This window comes from Leptopilina heterotoma, unplaced genomic scaffold (genome assembly GCF_015476425.1).
Source record: "Leptopilina heterotoma isolate Lh14 unplaced genomic scaffold, ASM1547642v1 Lhet_60, whole genome shotgun sequence".
Lineage (NCBI taxonomy): Eukaryota > Metazoa > Arthropoda > Insecta > Hymenoptera > Figitidae > Leptopilina > Leptopilina heterotoma.
The window spans coordinates 7,654,433-7,672,828 of record NW_025111138.1 but is presented as its reverse complement, the minus strand read 5'-3'; the positions used below and the strand labels follow the sequence as shown (position 1 = coordinate 7,672,828).

The 18,396-nt window shown below is 23.8% G+C and overlaps 2 protein-coding genes across 2 annotated transcripts in view; one reads left to right on the top strand and one right to left on the bottom strand.

Annotated features, from left to right (window-relative positions):
• LOC122509304 (cadherin-99C) overlaps positions 1-18,396 on the bottom strand; it is a 198,598-nt gene that overhangs the window by 155,665 nt on the left and 24,537 nt on the right. The gene's annotated exons all lie outside the window — the stretch shown is intronic.
• Positions 419-5,164, top strand: LOC122509305 (UPF0489 protein C5orf22 homolog). The gene is made up of 2 exons (XM_043623264.1): positions 419-727; positions 3,677-5,164. The coding sequence occupies exon 2, from the start codon at positions 3,807-3,809 to the stop codon at positions 4,944-4,946; it is 1,140 nt and encodes a 379-aa protein (XP_043479199.1). The 5' UTR covers positions 419-727; positions 3,677-3,806; the 3' UTR covers positions 4,947-5,164.

Here is an 18,396-nt window from a genome sequence, read left to right as displayed (position 1 = left end):
TACTTTCAAAAAATTGTGATTTTATTATAAATATTATTGTCCCTTCTATAAATGAATAAAATTATAATAATATATTATTCAAAATAATATATGTTTGAAAAATAAAGTAATTAAAATAATTTAACCTATTCAAATAAAGTTATTAATTAAAATAAATGTTGATAAATTTATTTTAATTATTTATTCTAATTATTTTATTTTAATTTTTAATAAAAGTTTATATAAAAAAAAAATTTTAAATAAAGTCAATTAATGTTAAATAGCAAAAAACAATTTTTAAACTATTAAACAACTATTGTTAAAAATTATGTATTAGTAAAAAATTTGCCTCTGGCTCTAAATAATTAATCCGCTGAAAATTTTAAATTCGACCGCCTGCTTTTACTGAAATCTCGAACCCAGCGTGTGTTCCTCTGTATTTTATCGACGTCGCACTTTTGGTGTCGAGACATTCAAAGAATAAGGTTAAGAATGTCTTTCAAATAAAATTTAATTGTTTTTAACTGATTATTAGAGAGAAACTGTGATAATTATTTACAAAATTTATTTAATGTACTGTGTTTTTAATTCAGTGTTTAAAAGAAATTTTTTTTCTCTCTTAAAAATAACAACAAGTCAGTGTATTCATTTCGTGCCGCACAGTGAAAGGAATTATTAACTTCAAGCTGTACTTGATCCTAAAGCAATCATTTAATCTGATGAAATTGTTGCTCAGAATAATAATTCCGTAAGTAATCATTTTTATTCTCATGCACGAGAAAAATTTATCTCATTCAAATTTGTTTTGTTCGGCCATTTTGTTATAGACAATAATCACTCACGTAAAATGGTGGATTGTTTTTTATTTTTCTTTTATTCTTTCTTTTATCTCATTCAAAATTATTTTGTTCAAACATTTTGTTATAGACAATAATCACTTATTTAAAATGGTGAATGGATTTTTGTTTTTCTTTTATCTCATTCAAAATTATTGTTTTTGTTCGGCCATTTTTTTATAGCAGGGTTGCCACGCTTTTGTTCATTTCAAATTCCCTGATTTTTCCAGGTTTTCAAAACTATATATATTTTACAAAACTAAATAATTAGTCAATATAATATTTTTCCATAAGAATTAAGATTTCCAAAAATTTTAAATTCAAATCTTTCTGAAATTAAATAACTTATAAAAAATTGTTATAAAACATGAAGAAATCGATCACTCCGAGTCTTCGACTCGGAGCAATCAATATCTTCATGTTTTATAATAATTAAAATTGACTGACTGATAAAATCATTATTTTATACTAGTAGAATATTGTTACTGTAACTTATTACTTATTCAAAATTAATTTCATCACTTCAATTCAATTATTGTTTTCCAGAATTATTAACTAAAATTCTTCTTTAAATTAATTATTTTATGAAATTTCGATTATTTGGAAATTCTTCAATTAAAAATATATTAGAAAATAAAAACTTCAAATAACTTAAAAAAATTCAATTAAACTTTAAGAAAAAAAATTAAATCTACACAATTTTCAGTTAAAGGAAGAAAAATTCAAACATTCAAAAATTATAATTTGAAACCTTTTCAAAATTCAATTATAGGATTTCTAAAAATTCAAGCTATAATACTTTCTCTCTAAATTTAGATTTAGTAGAAATGTTTACTAATTGGAATTAGTGACTGACTTTTTGCTTTTCAATTAGTGAATTTTACTAATAAATTAGTAGAAACGACTATTTATTAGTAAAATCTGTTAATTCAAAAGCAAAAAGTTAGTCACTAATTCAAATTAGAAACAATTTATACTAATTGAAATTTAGAGAGTTCAATATTCAATAATTGACGAATTTTAATAACATTTTTAAAAATAATTGAATCTCAGTAAAAAATTTGATTGAATTGAAAAAAGTTTCTGAAAATAATTGACATTTTTCCAAGAAATTTAATAAAATTTTTGAAAATAATTGAATTTTGGAGAAAAATTTTATTATTTATAAAGATAAATGAAATTTTGAAGAGAACTTTTTAAAACTTTTGACCATAATTGAATTTCTGCGAAGAATTTTATTATACTTTTAAAAATAATTGAATTCATATTGAGACGAATTTAAATTTTTTTTTTAAATATTGGAATTTACTTGTGAAATTTTATTAAAATTTTTAGAATAACTACATTTTTCTAGAAATTCGATTAAAATCGTATTAAAAATAATTGGAATTCTGCGATGAGAGTTTTATTATTTATGAAAATAATTAAAAACCTATAAAGTTTTTTTTATTATTTATGAAAATAATTAGATTAAAATTGCATTAAAAATAATTGAAATTCTGAAATAAGTTTTATTATTTATGAAAATAATTGAATTCCTAAAAGAATTTTATTATTTACGAAAAGAATTGAATCCCTGTAAAAATATTATTATTTATGAAAATAATTGACTTATTGCGAAGAAATTTATAAAAAATTTGTAAATAATTGAATTTCTGTAAAAAGTTTTATTATTTATAAAAATAATAGAATGTTTTCGTAGAATTTTATTAAAAAAATTTTTTTTGAATAATGGGATTCTTTTGGAAAATTTTATTAAAATACTAAATATTGAAAATCATTGAATTTAAGAAAACTTTTGCAAATAATTGAAATTTTGCCAAGAATTTTATTAAAATTTTTGTAAATAATTGAATTTTGGAGAAAAATTTTATTATTTATAAAGATAATTGAAGTTTTGAAGAGAATTTTTTAAAACTTTTGACCATAATTGAATTTCTGCGAAGAATTTTATTACTTTTGAAAATAATTGAATTCTTGAGACGAATTTTTAAATATCTAATTGAATTCTTTTAGGAAATTTGATTGAAATAGTAGATATTGAAAATAATTGAATTTTTATAAAGTATTGAAATTAATTAAATTTCTACGAAGAATTTTATTAAAATTATTTTGAAAAAAAATTGATTTGTTAAAAAGAATTTCATTAAAATTTCTAAAAATAATTTAATTTTTTGAAGAAATTTAAATAAAAATGTATTGACAATACTTAAATTCGAATAAATAAATTATAGGAAGTCTTTTTAAATTGAATTTCTTTGATGAATTTTAATAAAATTTTTAAGAATAATTATTAATTACATTTTTGAGAAATTCCATTACAAAATTTCAAATTACAACCTTTTGAAGTTTTTCTATTTATGAAAATTGTAAACGCAACTCTTTTAAAATTCAATTATGTAATTTTATTGAAATACATTTAAGAAAAACTGGATTTCAAGAATAAGCACAATAATTTTAGAAAACAATAATTTTCCAGGATTCCGATCAAAATTCCCTGACTTTTCCAGGTTTTCCAGGTTACGTGGCAATCCTGATGTATAGACAATAATCACTCATTTAAAATGGTGAATTGATTTTTGTTTTTCTTTTATTTCATTCAAATTTGTTTTATTCGGGCATTTTGTTATAGACAGTAATCACTCATTTAAAATGGTGAATTGATTTTTGTTTTTCTTTTATTTCATTCAAAATTGTTTTATTCGGGCATTTTGTTATAGACAATAATCACTCATTTAAAATGATGAATTGATTTTTGTTTTTCTTTTATCTCATTAAAAATTGTTTTTTTCTGACATTTTGTTATATAGACAATAATCACGTAAAATGTTGGATTGATTTTTGTTTTTTCTTTTTTTCAGTTGATGTCATTTAGTAATAAAAAGAGGAAGTTAATTGTATCATTGGGGAAATCTTTTGATTGTGCAAATTGGATAAATTGACAAAACTTGTTGGAGAAATTGACGAAACTTTGAGGAGAGCTAGAGAAAAATGTCTCGCAAATTTAAGAAAACTCCAATTTACGTCGTTGAAGATCATCACGATGCATTGCCGTGTATTTATCGTTGCTTGGGATCGAAGCATCTGCCATTTGAGGGCAACACAATAATACATTTGGATTCCCATCCTGATATGCTTATTCCAAAGGATATGAATGCTGACACCGTGTGGGATAAGCAACAGCTATTTAGTGAAATTAGCATCGAAAACTGGATACTTCCTGCAGCTTATGCTGGACATTTGAAGAACTTGGTGTGGATTAAGCCGCCCTGGGCAAAACAGATGACAGACGGTATGCTCACGTTTCTCATCGGCAAGCATAGAGAGTCAGGTACAATAAGATTAACATGCTCCGAGCCGTATTTTGTCAGCGAGGCACTCTACTGCCATCCGGATGAACTCGAAAACACCCGAGAAGTGACACTACACGTGATAACAATCGGCTCACTCATTGACCCATCAATGAGACGTGACGATTTCCCATCAATTGCATCGGCAATCAGGCAATATTTACCCGAAAGTGATACACCCTATATTCTCGATGTTGATCTCGATTTTTTCAGTACAAAAAATCCGTTCAAAACACTTTACGAAAATGCAAATATCTACGAGAAACTAGCGCCAATCTACGAATTTAAACGACCACATTCGACAGATCCGGATTTATTGCGAGAGGCGACAATTGCGAGAGACGAGCAATTAACCGAATTGAAGAATTTATTTTCCCATTTGGAGGAGAATAGAAATTTAATGGGTTATGAGGGTGAGAGGAGTTTGAGATATGAGAATGTGGAATCGATTTATCGTGAGATGATGAGATTTTATAGAGATTCAGAAATCGAATGGTTGTCGATTCATGATGCTGGATGCACTATTGATGACGGTGAACTTCCACATCATGTGACAAGTCAGCAGGATCTTGATAGACTCATCAGTGGGACTTTTAAATCTTTCTTGTCGGTTTTGCCTGCACCACCTACGATTGTCACTATTGCCAGGTCCAGCTATGATGAATACTGCCCTCCGGAGGATGTGGATCAAATTCAAGTGGGCGTGATTGATGAACTGAAAGATAGACTTGGCGTTGATGTGGAAACGAAATTACTTTACTTGGAGGAGGAAGTTAATTAATATTTACGCTCAGGGCATTAAGGAATAATAATTTTTAATAGCCCCCCCCCCTCCTCCCTTACTCTGTGGAATTGAAACTAATACTGAAATTATTAAAATACTAACTGTATTTTGTTAATATGTTGATGAGGAAAATTATATCAATGTGTTTATTGATATAAATTTTAAATTACAATTTTTATACAATTTATACAATTTTAATAACAATTTTGTAATAAGTATGTTTTGTTCAATAAAAAGACATTTTTCTCGAAAATGAAAGAAATATTTTTATGTTCGATAAAAAAATATATAAAATAGTTTGTCTCCGAGCCTAATTATTTAATTGTTTAAATGTTTAAGTATTTCAAAAATATTTTTGTACCCCAAAAACCATAATTTTGTAGTAACTCTAAAAATTTGACATTTTTCATGATCCTAAAGTCCTGAACACGTTCAAATGAACGAAATTACTTCTTCTTCAAATTTTTCGTAATTGGAGAAAAAATTAATTATTTTTTCTAAAGATGTAAAATTTAAGTCTTTAATTCATATTGCAATCAATAATTCATAAAACAATTTGTGATAAAAAATATTTTGTTCATTTGAAAGTTCAAAAATTGTGAATCATTATTTTTCCAGTACTTTTAATAAAATTTCCTAACATTTTCCTGATTTTCCTGACTTGTGAAAATCTTGCTTTTGATATAATTCAAAAATGTCTTACAGTTGACAAAGAAAGTACACAACTTCCTTTCAGAGAAAGAAATATATACTTATATTTAACTCCAATGAGTTATATTTTGGTTTAAATAAAATTTTTCACGGTGTAGAATACCACTGTAACAATAAATTGTAAATAAAAATGAAAAAAATGTTTGATCTGTAAAAATAAATCCAAATAACAATGCAATTCCCAAGGCACAATTTTCTGTCATGTACCTACATATATTTAAATTAATTATTATTTAATAAATTTTTACTGTACAAGTACATGGCACGTTCACACTAGAATATGTACAAGCTTATAATTAAAACTAATGTTTCAATTAATTCCTTGCTGTCGGTTATGAAACGAATCTTATGTTTCAATTAACACTGAGTTGGATATGCAATATTACATAAGAAGATATCGTTTTGTTAAATTTCTAATATAGGATTTTAAATAGGATTTACAAATTGCGAATCGTAAAAACTTGAACGATATTTATTCTAATTGAACGGTGACTGTAAATCTAAAACTTTCAACTATTTATCAAACATTATTATAAAGTATATTATATATTAGATATATTGAATTCCTCGTTAGAAAATAACATGTATGTTGGTTTTTTTCACTCACACTCACACTGAAAAAAAATTCATTTGATTCTAATAACGGATTACTTGTCTAATTATCAAACAAATATTTTCTTCAATCAAATAATTTTTATATCTAAATTAATTAACTGGTATTTGCTTCAAATACTCAAATTATTGATTCAAATACAATTTAATTGAGACAAATACTAATAATAACAATTGCGACATAAATTAAAAGTTATTTGATTTAAGTAAATATTTATTTGCTTAAAGACAAGTAAAGGATTATTTGAATGAAATAAATTTTTTTCAGTGCAGAGAAAAATTTTATTTGAAATCAAATATATAATTTGAGTTAAATAAAAGTGTAATTGTCTCAAAGTCTACTAAATTATTTATTTGCTTTAAATAAAAATTGTATTCGACATAAACAAAATTTTTATTTGAACTGAAATCAAATTTACTCCGAAAGAAATAAAAATTGACAGAAATGCGCAAAAATTGCTGACAGTTTAGATTTAACTAAATTTAAATAATAAAAGTTATAGGGGAGAGTCTCCAGTTGTGAGACACCTCCAGTTGTGAGACAGTCAATTTTTTTTAACATGCAATATTAAAAATCCGATTGGTTTATATAAAAACATTTCTTTTTACATGAGCCAACTTTTTCATGTACGCCGAAGCGGATATATAAACTGTTTTTGTTAAATACCAACACTGTGTGTGATAATCGACTAAAAAGCGTTTTTTCAATAAATGCAAAGTACTTTTTTTCCAAGTTAATTAGTTGGAAAAGGTAAATGTAATGCATTTTCTTTTAGTCTTTTCCTTATATTTTGTGATGCAATATTGCATTGTTCCAATCTACGGTTGAAAATAATTTAGTTTTCCTTTTTCAAAATAGCGCCAATTTCTGGGTGTGAGACACAGCATATCACCAGTTGTGAGACGGTGTCAACACCCATCTGGGCAGCATAAAAAATACGACTTTGCAGGCATACTATTTAAATGTTGTTTTGATTTCTTTTTCTAGTATTTTTGGGCATGTCAAGTGGAAAAAAGTCAATTGATTCAGAAGAAATCAATTTTAATGCTCTTGTTGAAGCTATTAAATTGTGTTTATTTGATATTCATATTTTGGCGAATAAATATTATTATTTAGTATATAATAATATATATTATTAATATATTTAATTATTTCTACTAAACATAACGTTTTATGTCAAACTTATTAAATTTTAGCAATTTTTAATGAGTGTCTCACAACTGGAGACTTTTTTTTTTTTTGAAAAAAGCGATGTGCTCGGAAAATGTATCGTAAAATTTTTTGAGTTCATCGAAACACTATACTTTCTTTTAATAAAAGTTGCGTATTTCTGTTACCTTTCGAACGGTGTATTTTATTTACAATTTCGTTTACCTGTTTACAATTTACGGGTCAAAAATGAAACCCGTCTCACAACTGGAGACTCTCCCCTACTATAAATTTTTTCCGCATAGTGAATAACACAAAAAACAACTTTTCTTGAAAAATTCTAAACAAGTAAAAAAATTAACAACAATGATGTAACATACCACAAAAGTAAATAAATTTATTACTACTCTTCGTAAAGAATGTGCTTGTTATAAAAAAATACTTCTGATGAAAGAAATGTTTAATTAAAATTCACCGTATATGTATATGTAAGTTAAAACAATAAAGCGTAATTTATATATTCTTAAAAAAAATCCAACCTATTTAATCAAGCAATATTTAACGTTTTTACAACTTTTAATTGCACTTATTATATTGCCGTATAAGCAAAAACTTTTTAGATTACAACTTTTCTTTTATTATATGTTTCTAAAGGTCCATATTGCTAATCCAACTTCAAATTAGTTTCACGAATTATGAGCTTTTTGACAGATTGTTTAATTAGTTTTCCTTTAATTATAAAAATATACCATTAAAACTATGTAATGTAAATTAGCTCAATGTGAAAAAAATTTCCTATATGAATTCCGTAATGTTTTGTGAAAAAAGAAAAGTAAAAATATTTTAGAAATTTAAAGAAGTAATAAAAAGAGAATTTAATTATTAAATTACTATTTGACTTTTAAATTAGTATTTATTATAAATTTATAATCATTATTAATTTAGAATTGGATTATTAAAAAAATGTTAATAATACATGTGCCGAAATTTAATCTAATTCTTTACGAGGTCAACTTTTAATTTTAATTAATTAATTAATTATTAACCTCGAGAGGAAAGAAATTTCTATCTCTATTCAATAAAATTCAATCCACTTTATTTCACATTCAATTCAATATTAAATGCATTTTTCCGAAGCTCATCCAATATTGAAAGAAACCAAACCAAGCAAAAGAAAGAAACGTACAAAATCGTATCAGATGACACGAAAACGTATTAAATGACAAGAAATAAAGTAGCATACAAGACATACATATAAAATTGTATATCTAGTGTGTGACATAAATACATAATTTTTAAATTTTAAAAGCCCTGTAATCTATAAGAAAAAATGGAGAAAAAAATTCTTTTAATAAACCCATATGTGTCAGTAAATTGCTCAATGAGCAAACAGTATTAATTTCCAGTTCCATTTGAAAAATTTTTAATATATTCCAGTATTTCACAGTAACGTAATATTTTCATTTCAATGTTACATTTTTAACTCCTGTACAAAACATACATTAATTATTTCATTTGTATTCTGTATATATATATAAAGTGGACCACAATATTGTTATCTGTTTATACAGATCGAGAGTGGAAATATTCAATGAACTAACTATTATTCAATTATTCTAAACCTGTATTATAATCAAGTATATACAGTTTTATAAGTGTACGGTCCAAATGCTTGTCGATTAATGATTTACTAAACTGAAATCAATATTGCAAAATGAATAAATTGTTCGCCACTACTTAAATCAAAAAGTGATGCATTTTAATTAGCCACAATCTGATTAGAAAATTGTATCTTGTTTTTTAATCGCACACGGCTGTTTTGACATTTATTAATTTTCGTTTTCTTGTCTCCTTTACACCCTATCAAATAATCTACTATTCAATCACTATTAACAAATATATTATTATAATAATATATTATTTTAAATATGAATACAATAATATTAACAGTTTTTAAAGGGAGAAAATAAAATTCTTTGAAATACAAAATTTATTTTAATAAAATTTGAGAAAGTTTCCTGTTTTCAATTTTTTAAAATTATTTTCGGGAATTAAACTATTTTCAAAAAATTTTAATTACGATTTTTTAAAAACCTCATTTTTTCAGAATTTCTAAATAAAATTTTTCAAATTTCATTAAATATTTGAATACTTATTGTTATTATTTGTCCACTAGGAATTAAAATTTCAAAATATTTCCAATGTAAAACCATTTGAAAGATTTTCAACAATTTAATATTTTTTTAATACTTTGGATAACATTTCCCTATATTTTACTTATTTCTCTGACCTATGAAAATTCTCTTATTGTCAAAATAAGTTGCGTTTACAATTTTCATAAATAAATGAACTTCAAACGGTTTCAATTTAAAATTTTATGAAATTTCAATGTTGAATGAATTTAATTAGAATTTTTAATGAACTTAGATTTTTGAAAAATTTTAATAATTCAAAATCTTCTAAAATTATAGTTAAAAATTAAATTTTAAATTAAAAATAATGGATTTATAGAAGAATTTTAGTTAAAAACACTAAAAAAAAATTGAATTTTGAAGAAGTTACAAATGATTGCAGAAATTCAATTATTTTCAAAAGTAATAAAATTTTATTCTTATCACAAAATTCAATTATGTTCAAAATTTACAAAAAAATCTCGACGAAATCCCAATTATAATCTTTATAAATAAAAAAATTTCTCTTCAAAATTCAATTATTTCTAAAACTTTTAATAAAATTATTGTCAGAATTTCAATTATTTTCAAACATTTTCCTCATTTCAATGATTTTCAATATCTACTATTTTAATAAAATTTCTTAAAAGAATTTAATTATTTAAAAACAAACAAGAACTCAAATATTTACAAATTTTTTATAAGTTTCTTCTCAATAATTCAATTATTTTCAGAAATAATAAAAAACTCATCGTAGAATTTCAATTATTTTTAATACAATTTTAATCAAATTCCTTAAAAAATGTAACTATTTTAAAAAATTTTAGTAAAATTCGTCGAAAGAATTCAATTATTTAAAAATTTGTTAGTAAAATTCTTTATAAGAATTCAATTTCAAGAAACATCCAATTATTTAATAAATAATTTACTTTTGTATTTAAATGATTGAATTCTCGTAGAATTTTCTAGTAAAACTTTATTTTAAAATAAATTTTTTTAAAAAATTTTAAATAATAATAGAATATTAAAAGTATTAGAGCGTTGTAGAATTTCAATTATTTTTAATACAATTTTATTCGAATTCCTTGAAAAATTTAACTATTCTAAAAAATTTTATTAAAATTCGTCAAAAGAATTCAATTATTTAAAAATTTGTTAATAAAATTCTTTATAAGAATTCAATTTTAAGAAACATCCAATTATTTAATAAATAATTTACTTTTGTATTTAAATTATTGAATTCTCGTAGAATTTTCTAATAAATCTTGATTTGAAAATTAATTTTAGTTTAAATTTTAGATAATAACAGATTATGAAAATAATTTTTAAGAAGTTACAGTAATAATTTTCTTATAATATGAAATAATGATTTTAACACTCGATCCTTAAAACATGAAGAAATCGATCACTCCGAGTCGAAGACTCGGAGTAATCGATTTCCTCATGTTTTATAACAATATTTTTAAAGTTGATTAATTTTAATACGGTTTGAATTTGAAATTTTTGAAAATCTTAATTCCTATGGAAAAATAATAATAATTAAATATTTAAAATATTTAAAAAAGAAATTATTGTTTTCGAATAATTTTACAATTAAAGATAATCGTAAATGAATTTAACATGGAATATCTAATGTTTTTATTCCCAAAAGAAAAAAATGAGTTTGTTTAATGTTATTGAAAAATAAAAATTTTGCATTAAATAGATATTAAATTTTCTAATTTAGAATATTGTTTTATTATAAATCATAAAAAAATACCTGCATATTTTCGATTTGTCAAACAATATTTTTTAAAGAAAATAAAACAAAAGAATACACAGAAACTAACTTCAAACTGCAGACAGAATGCATGAAAGAATACGGAGATTAATATATAGTTAATAATAATATTTACCCCCTTTTTTCCAAAATAATAATAATAATTGTGCATTCACCATTATTATATTCAAAAAATTATATTTCAACCAAAAGTGTTCTCAACTTTCAACAAAATGTAATAAAATATAAAATTTTTTTTCTGACATATCTCGCCAAGAAAGCCCATTTCAAGCATAATATGAATGTGTAACATTAAAGAAGATTCCATATGGGGTTTTTACGTAACTTATGCTTTTTTATGAAAGACATTTCAAAAGAAAAAAGAAAAGAATCACCTGCGGCGCGAAAGGACAGGATGTCGATATTCAAAACGAATGGAATGACTTTTTTTCGTTGAAAAAAGAAAAAAAAAAATTTAACACAGCCTCCGTGTAAATCACACCACTTTCCTTTTATAATCGCATACAATAGCTATTCCATTAAATCATTTAATTCTCCACCTTTTATATAGAATCATCCCCTGAAATCCGGATTTACTATAATGATTTTTCTTCCCATTTCCTTATATAATAGTGAAAATCCATTGTCAAACGTAAGACACATTTTTCATTATAATAAGAATAATAATAATAATAATAATAACGAAAAAGTGTATTTTACTAGAAGAAAAAAATGTGTATAGATTAATCACGAAATTAAAAAATCATTAAATATACAAGTGATGACAATACAATTTTTTAAATACAACAAAAATTCTCTAATGATTATTCTCTCAAGATTATTTTCTATTATAGGGATTATAGAAAAGTTTGTAGTTTAATTATCTCATCGTGAGAAATTCACACTCTCCAGAACTTGCATTTATTATATAAAGTTATTGCATTTTCGTGTATTATTCTCTTACGTAATTGCGGTGACAATTAACATGATTCTATTTCTGGGATTTTATAAGTACACCTTTACTTCATATACTATATATTTTGTCTTGATTTTGCGCGTGTTCTATAAGGCGAAAGTCTTGACACTGTGTGTTGTTGCGTTACGTGGGAGTTAAATGCACCTGCACCATCAGAGGAGATAGAGGAATTTTCTTCAGACCATAAGAATACTTATATATACATATAGACTCAGACTTATATACTCCCACGTTGAATTCAATATCGGAATAATATCACTAAAACCCGTCACAGATGATTTGCGATAAATGCATTGCCCCATTGATTTCTCTCGCAGAAAATATTGTTATACAATCAAGTTTTGCAAGAAAAACAAAAGTACAATACAATTTATAGACAATTTTATTTATAATTAACTGAGAAAATGGGCCAATTTTTTTGGACGCATTTTCTCATTTAAAAAAACAGATCCACAATTTTCGAATGTCCTAATTAACAAACAGGGTTGCTACAAGAATTGAATTTTGTTTTTCCCTGACTTTTCCCTGATTTCCAGACAACATTTTGACTTTTTCAAGAATTTTGCTATTCATTTATAAAGATAATTAAAATGTTGAAATTTTTTTTTAATGTTTTTGAAAATAATTAAATTTTTGCGAAAAATTTTATTAATCTTTATAATTATTTTCAACATTTCATTTCAATTATTATTTTTAATAATTTTTAATAAAGTTCTTTTAAAAATTTTCAAATTCATTTATTTACAATTCAATTTTACTTGAAATTTCAATTATTCGGAAATTCTTCAATTAAATATACATTATTAGAAAATAAAAACTTGAAATAATTTTTCAAAATTTCGATTAAGCTTTTTAAAAAAAAATTAGTTCCAAAGAATTTTTAGTTAAAAGTAGAAAAATTCAGATCTTTAAAGATTTTAATTTGAAACTTTTACAAAATTCAATTATGTCTAAAAACTGCAATTATTAGTAACTACTATCTTCAAAATTCAATTATTATCTAAAACTGTAACTGCAAATTAATGTTTAAATCAATTTTTATTAGAAAATTCTACGAGAATTCAATTATTTAAATACAAATATAGATAATTTATTGAATAACTGAATGTTTCATAAAATTGAATTCTTATACATAATTTTATCAACAAATTTTTAAATAATTGAATTCTTTCGACGAATTTTAATAACATTTTTAAGAATAATTACATTTTTCGAAGAATTCGATTAAAATTGTATTAAAAATAATTGAAATTCTGCAACGAGTTTTATAATTTATGAAAATAATTGAATCATTCAAAGAATTTTATAAAAAAAAGTTTCAAACAATTTGTTTTTTTTTCGAAAAAATGTATGCAATTCTATTTTTAATAATTGAATTCCTGTGAAATTTTCATTATTTTAGAAAATAATTGAATATTTGTGTAGAACTTTGTCAAAATTCTTTTGGGAAATTTTATTAAAATAATAGATAAACAAATTATTGAATTAAGAAAATTTTTTGAAAATAAATAAATAATTGAATTTTATTTCTATAGAAAATAATTGAATTCTTGTGATGAATATTGTTATTGATGAAAATAATTAATTTTCTCCGAATGATTTTATTATTTATGAAAATAATTAAATCTCTTAAAAGAATTTTAAAATTTATGAAAATAATTGAATTACTGCGAAGAATTGAATGCTAAATTTTAAAACATTTGATTTTTTCAATAATAATTTATCCAAATTCTATTTAAAATAATTGATTTCCTGAAAAATTTTTATTTGTTCAGAAAATAATAATTGAATGTTCGTGTAGAATATTATCAAAATTTTTGTTTAATAGTTGAATTCTTTTGGGAAATTTTATTAAAATAGTAAAATTAAAATCATTGAATTAAGAAAAATTTTTGAAAATAATTGAATTTTGCTATTCATTCATTCATTCATTTCTGCGAAGAATTTTATTAATTTTTAAAATAATTGAATTCTTGAGATGAATATTGTTATTTATGAAAATAATTTAATTTTACAATGTATTTTATAAAAATGCCTGAATATAATTGAATTTCAGAAAAGAATTTTGCTATTTATAAAGATAATTAAAATTTTGACGGCGATTTTTAAAACATTTTTAAAAATAATTGAATTTCTGGAAAGAATTTTAACTATTTATTAAGATAGCTGAATTCTTTGATTCTTTCGAAGAATTGCGTTCAAATTTTTAAAATTAAAACAAATTTCAACATAATTGAAATAAAAATATTTCAATAAAATACTTCATTAAATGATTTATAAGTAATTTTAACTTTATGGCAGTTCTTCAATAGAATTAAGTTATTTAAAATAAATTATTGTCAGAAATAGAAAAAATTTAAGGTTTTTTCAGAAATAATTGAGAATTTTCTTATAAATTCTAAACATTCAATTTTTTTCAGTACTTTTAATAAAAATCCATGACTTTTACCTAAATTCCCTGATTTTCCTGACAAATTTTTTCTAGATATGAAAATTTTCAAAAAATATGTGGAAGAAAGTCAAAGAGAACTTTTTTGAAAATAGTCTAAAAAATACGATCGTAAAGGTGAGCTAAACAAATAATTAGTCGAAGACTGTTAATTAAGAATATTTAGATTTATCGACAAAATAAAATCTCTAATAATTAAGACGACAAACAAGATTGAAAAAAAATATTTTATAAATCATATAGTTTGTCATCACAAAAGACTAATTAACTTTAAAGTTTGAAGGACACTAATCTTTTTCCATTTAACAACCGCATCTTCAATCTATCAAATTTTTTTCTCCCCTAAAAACCAATAAATAATAAATAGATGCCCGCAAGCTGGTGCACTGACACTGCTGGTATGATCTAATTGCTTCCAGGAAGATGAAACCTAGTCTATAAATAAAGTGCGAATCAATTTCTAAGCTCATTAGTCTTAAGCAGTTTAAGTGAATTCTGTTATCTCGAAAATTCAACTTTCGTTGATTTGCGAACTTTTTTTATCCTACATTTCCTCTTTAATTTAAATGTATGTGTTTACTTATACACACACTGTTTTATGTATATATACTATTTTATATATAATATACACGAAGGGGATTAATTAACAGCGGAATCACGCGCTGTTGATCCCGAGAGGAAATGTTTGTTCATTAATTTTTATTACACTTTTAATAAATATTTGCTGTGAAACAATTTTTTATTCCTCTGAACGTTTTGACGAAAAATTGCAGCATAATATTTATTTTAACCAGAGGCCTAAAAGCTAAATCATCATAGGATATCTCAAGAAGAAAATATATACGTTTACGCCTCGTGTATATACATAATTTAAAGAGACTTGAGAATAAATAATCTCTATTAGTATCTAAAATTGCGAAAGAAAAAAATTTTTTACACCACTTTTCGCATTTTTTACCTTTCTTTTTTTTTGAAATGTGAAAGAACAAACCAGTGGCTATAGATACAGTTTTTTTTAGCCCTAAGCATAGTAGTCGAAGGAATGGGGTGTTCTCTTAGACACGCGATCCCTTATCTAAGAGCTTCTCCTTTTTTCAACGCTTCACGGTCATTAAAGACTGTCGAAGCGTTAGGTATTGTAATAGATATAGCATATATAGCTGTATGTAAAGGAAAAAGATTGTATCTCTATATAAATTCACCGACTGTATAGCGGCACATGCAAATATTAGGGGCAAACATCGTATCTTCGTCGTGCAAAAATTAATTGCGTGTGACGTATAAATTCAAGTTTCCGAACATCAAAATAAAATTCTAATTTTAAAATCGTCTACATATTCTGAAATTGAGATATATAAAAATTATTTTTCCTCTATCAAAATTATTGGCTAGATGATCTTTCCAGGGTTGCCACGCTTTTACTCATTTGAAATTCCAGGGTGTCTACTATTTTCGTTCAACAAAATTCCCGGCTTTGTCCTAATTTTTCCCGGTTTTTTTTCTCATCAAATTTAAATTTATTTGATTCCTAACATAAATAAATCTTATCTACAACTGGCTTCAAAAATTTGTATTAGAGTTTTTATGAATAATTAAATTCTTTTACTGAGTTTCTTTAAATTTTTTGAAAATAATATTCTTTTTAATAATTTTAATTAAAAATTTGGAAAAAAAATTGAATTAAACAAAGAATTTTTTTAATTCTTTAAAATAATCTTGTCTGTTCATAATTATAATTGAAAATTTGACTAATTCAATTTTATTAAAATGTATTGATACTAATTGAATTTCTGCAAAAAATTTTACTATTTAAAAAGTAATTGAATCCTTCCAAAGAATGTTATTATACATATTCTTATGAATTCTAGAAATTTAATTAATTTTCTAATACAAAAAACCCAATAACTTTAGAAAACAACAATTTTCCAGGATTCCGATCAAAATTCTCTGACTTTTCCAGGTTTTTTCAAGGTTTAGAAAATTTCCTGACATTTCCAGGTTTTCCAAGTTTCCAGGTTGCGTGGCAACCCAGTCTTTTGAAAGTTTTTTTCTTTCAAAATTATTGAATGTAAAATTTAAGTTTTTAATCTTTGTCACAATCAATAATTTACGAAAATATTTTTAATAAAAAAAATACTTCGTTTGAAACACTTCATTTAAATTCATCCACTCGTTAAAAACTTGTGAATCATTTGATTCGAATATTTCAATAGGATAATCAAATATTTCTTCGAAAGAGAATTTTATTAAATACTTTTCATCTCAATTTAACATTTTCGACTTTTTATATACACATGCCTAATTGCAAAATATGAGATCATCGAAATGATTGTTAAAAAAAGTTCTCATGTGATAAAGTTTTTAATTGATGTCATTTTTAATTGATATTCTTTTTATTTAAAAGAAATTAATTTGTTATTGAATTTTAATTTAGCAGAAATTTCATTAAACAGGATTTTATTGAGTCGTACTTTTAAATGTCATAATTTCCAATCCATGGAATCGTCAATTACCGGAATTTTCATTTGATGAAATGAATTCCCATTTGATGGAACTTTAAAAACGTCGAAATATCAGTAATTGAATTTGTTTGCGAAAATAATTAAATCGTTTCAAAGAATTTTATTAAATCTCTTGAGAATAATTTTTTATTTGCCATCGGCGGATTCAAAGTAGTGCAAATTCTAAAAAAAAAAAAAAAAGTAGCTTTTAGTGTCACAAATCTAAAAAAGTATTCAAATAAATAGCAAATCGTTATAAAAGTAGTAAATAGTATAGGTAAAATTTTAATTTCCCATTTTTCAATACAATTCAAATTCCTTTTTGCTTTCAAAAAAAAAAAACAAAGTTAAAATTCAGATCAACAAACAGGAAATTAAGATCAAATATTTAAATAAATATTCAATAACACTGAAAAAAATTACATTTTAAATTTAAGAAAATCTACTTAAATTTAGAATGTAATTTTATCAGTGAAGATTTTCTATTCATGTCGTTAAACAAAAATTGTATATATATGTCTCTTTATGTAAAAAAATAAAAAAAAATTTAAATATATTTACGAAAACATATTTAGGAACGTAAAAAATACAAGAAACAATGATGACTTATACCAATATATAAACGATGACAGGAAGAACCCCATTAATTCTTACACGTTGAAAACTAACAGTCATATCAAAAAGCTACCAGTCTTAAATTTATCATCACATTTCTTTCACAAAATAAATGATATGTTGAGAAATACAATACAAATATTGTACATACTAGAAAAGCGTGATACTTTTTTCCGATGAGTCATAAAATATAAAATACAAATTTTTCGATCTGCCTTCGGTAAATATCTCTATGGTGAGTGTCGTGAATAGAGAGAGAGAAAGAGAGTCAATACACATAAATCCAACTACAGAAACACTACATCACGCATCAAATAAAACCCATATCGTGAAACAGGTGTCGGTTCAAGAAACCTGCTGTCGTTCCAGGTAAGTGTCCGGATCGAAATCGACTTGCCTTCAAAGTAACCGTTATATACATGAATCGGTATTATCATATCAGGCATGTATATAAAACAGTTTGAAAAGCGGCAAAAGTGAAAGAAAATATTTTTCAAAAATCC

What these genes read in the sequence shown, in the direction of transcription:
- LOC122509305 (XM_043623264.1), top strand. Translation starts at nt 3,807, where the DNA reads ATGTCTCGCAAATTTAAGAAAACTCCAATTTACGTCGTTGAAGATCAT.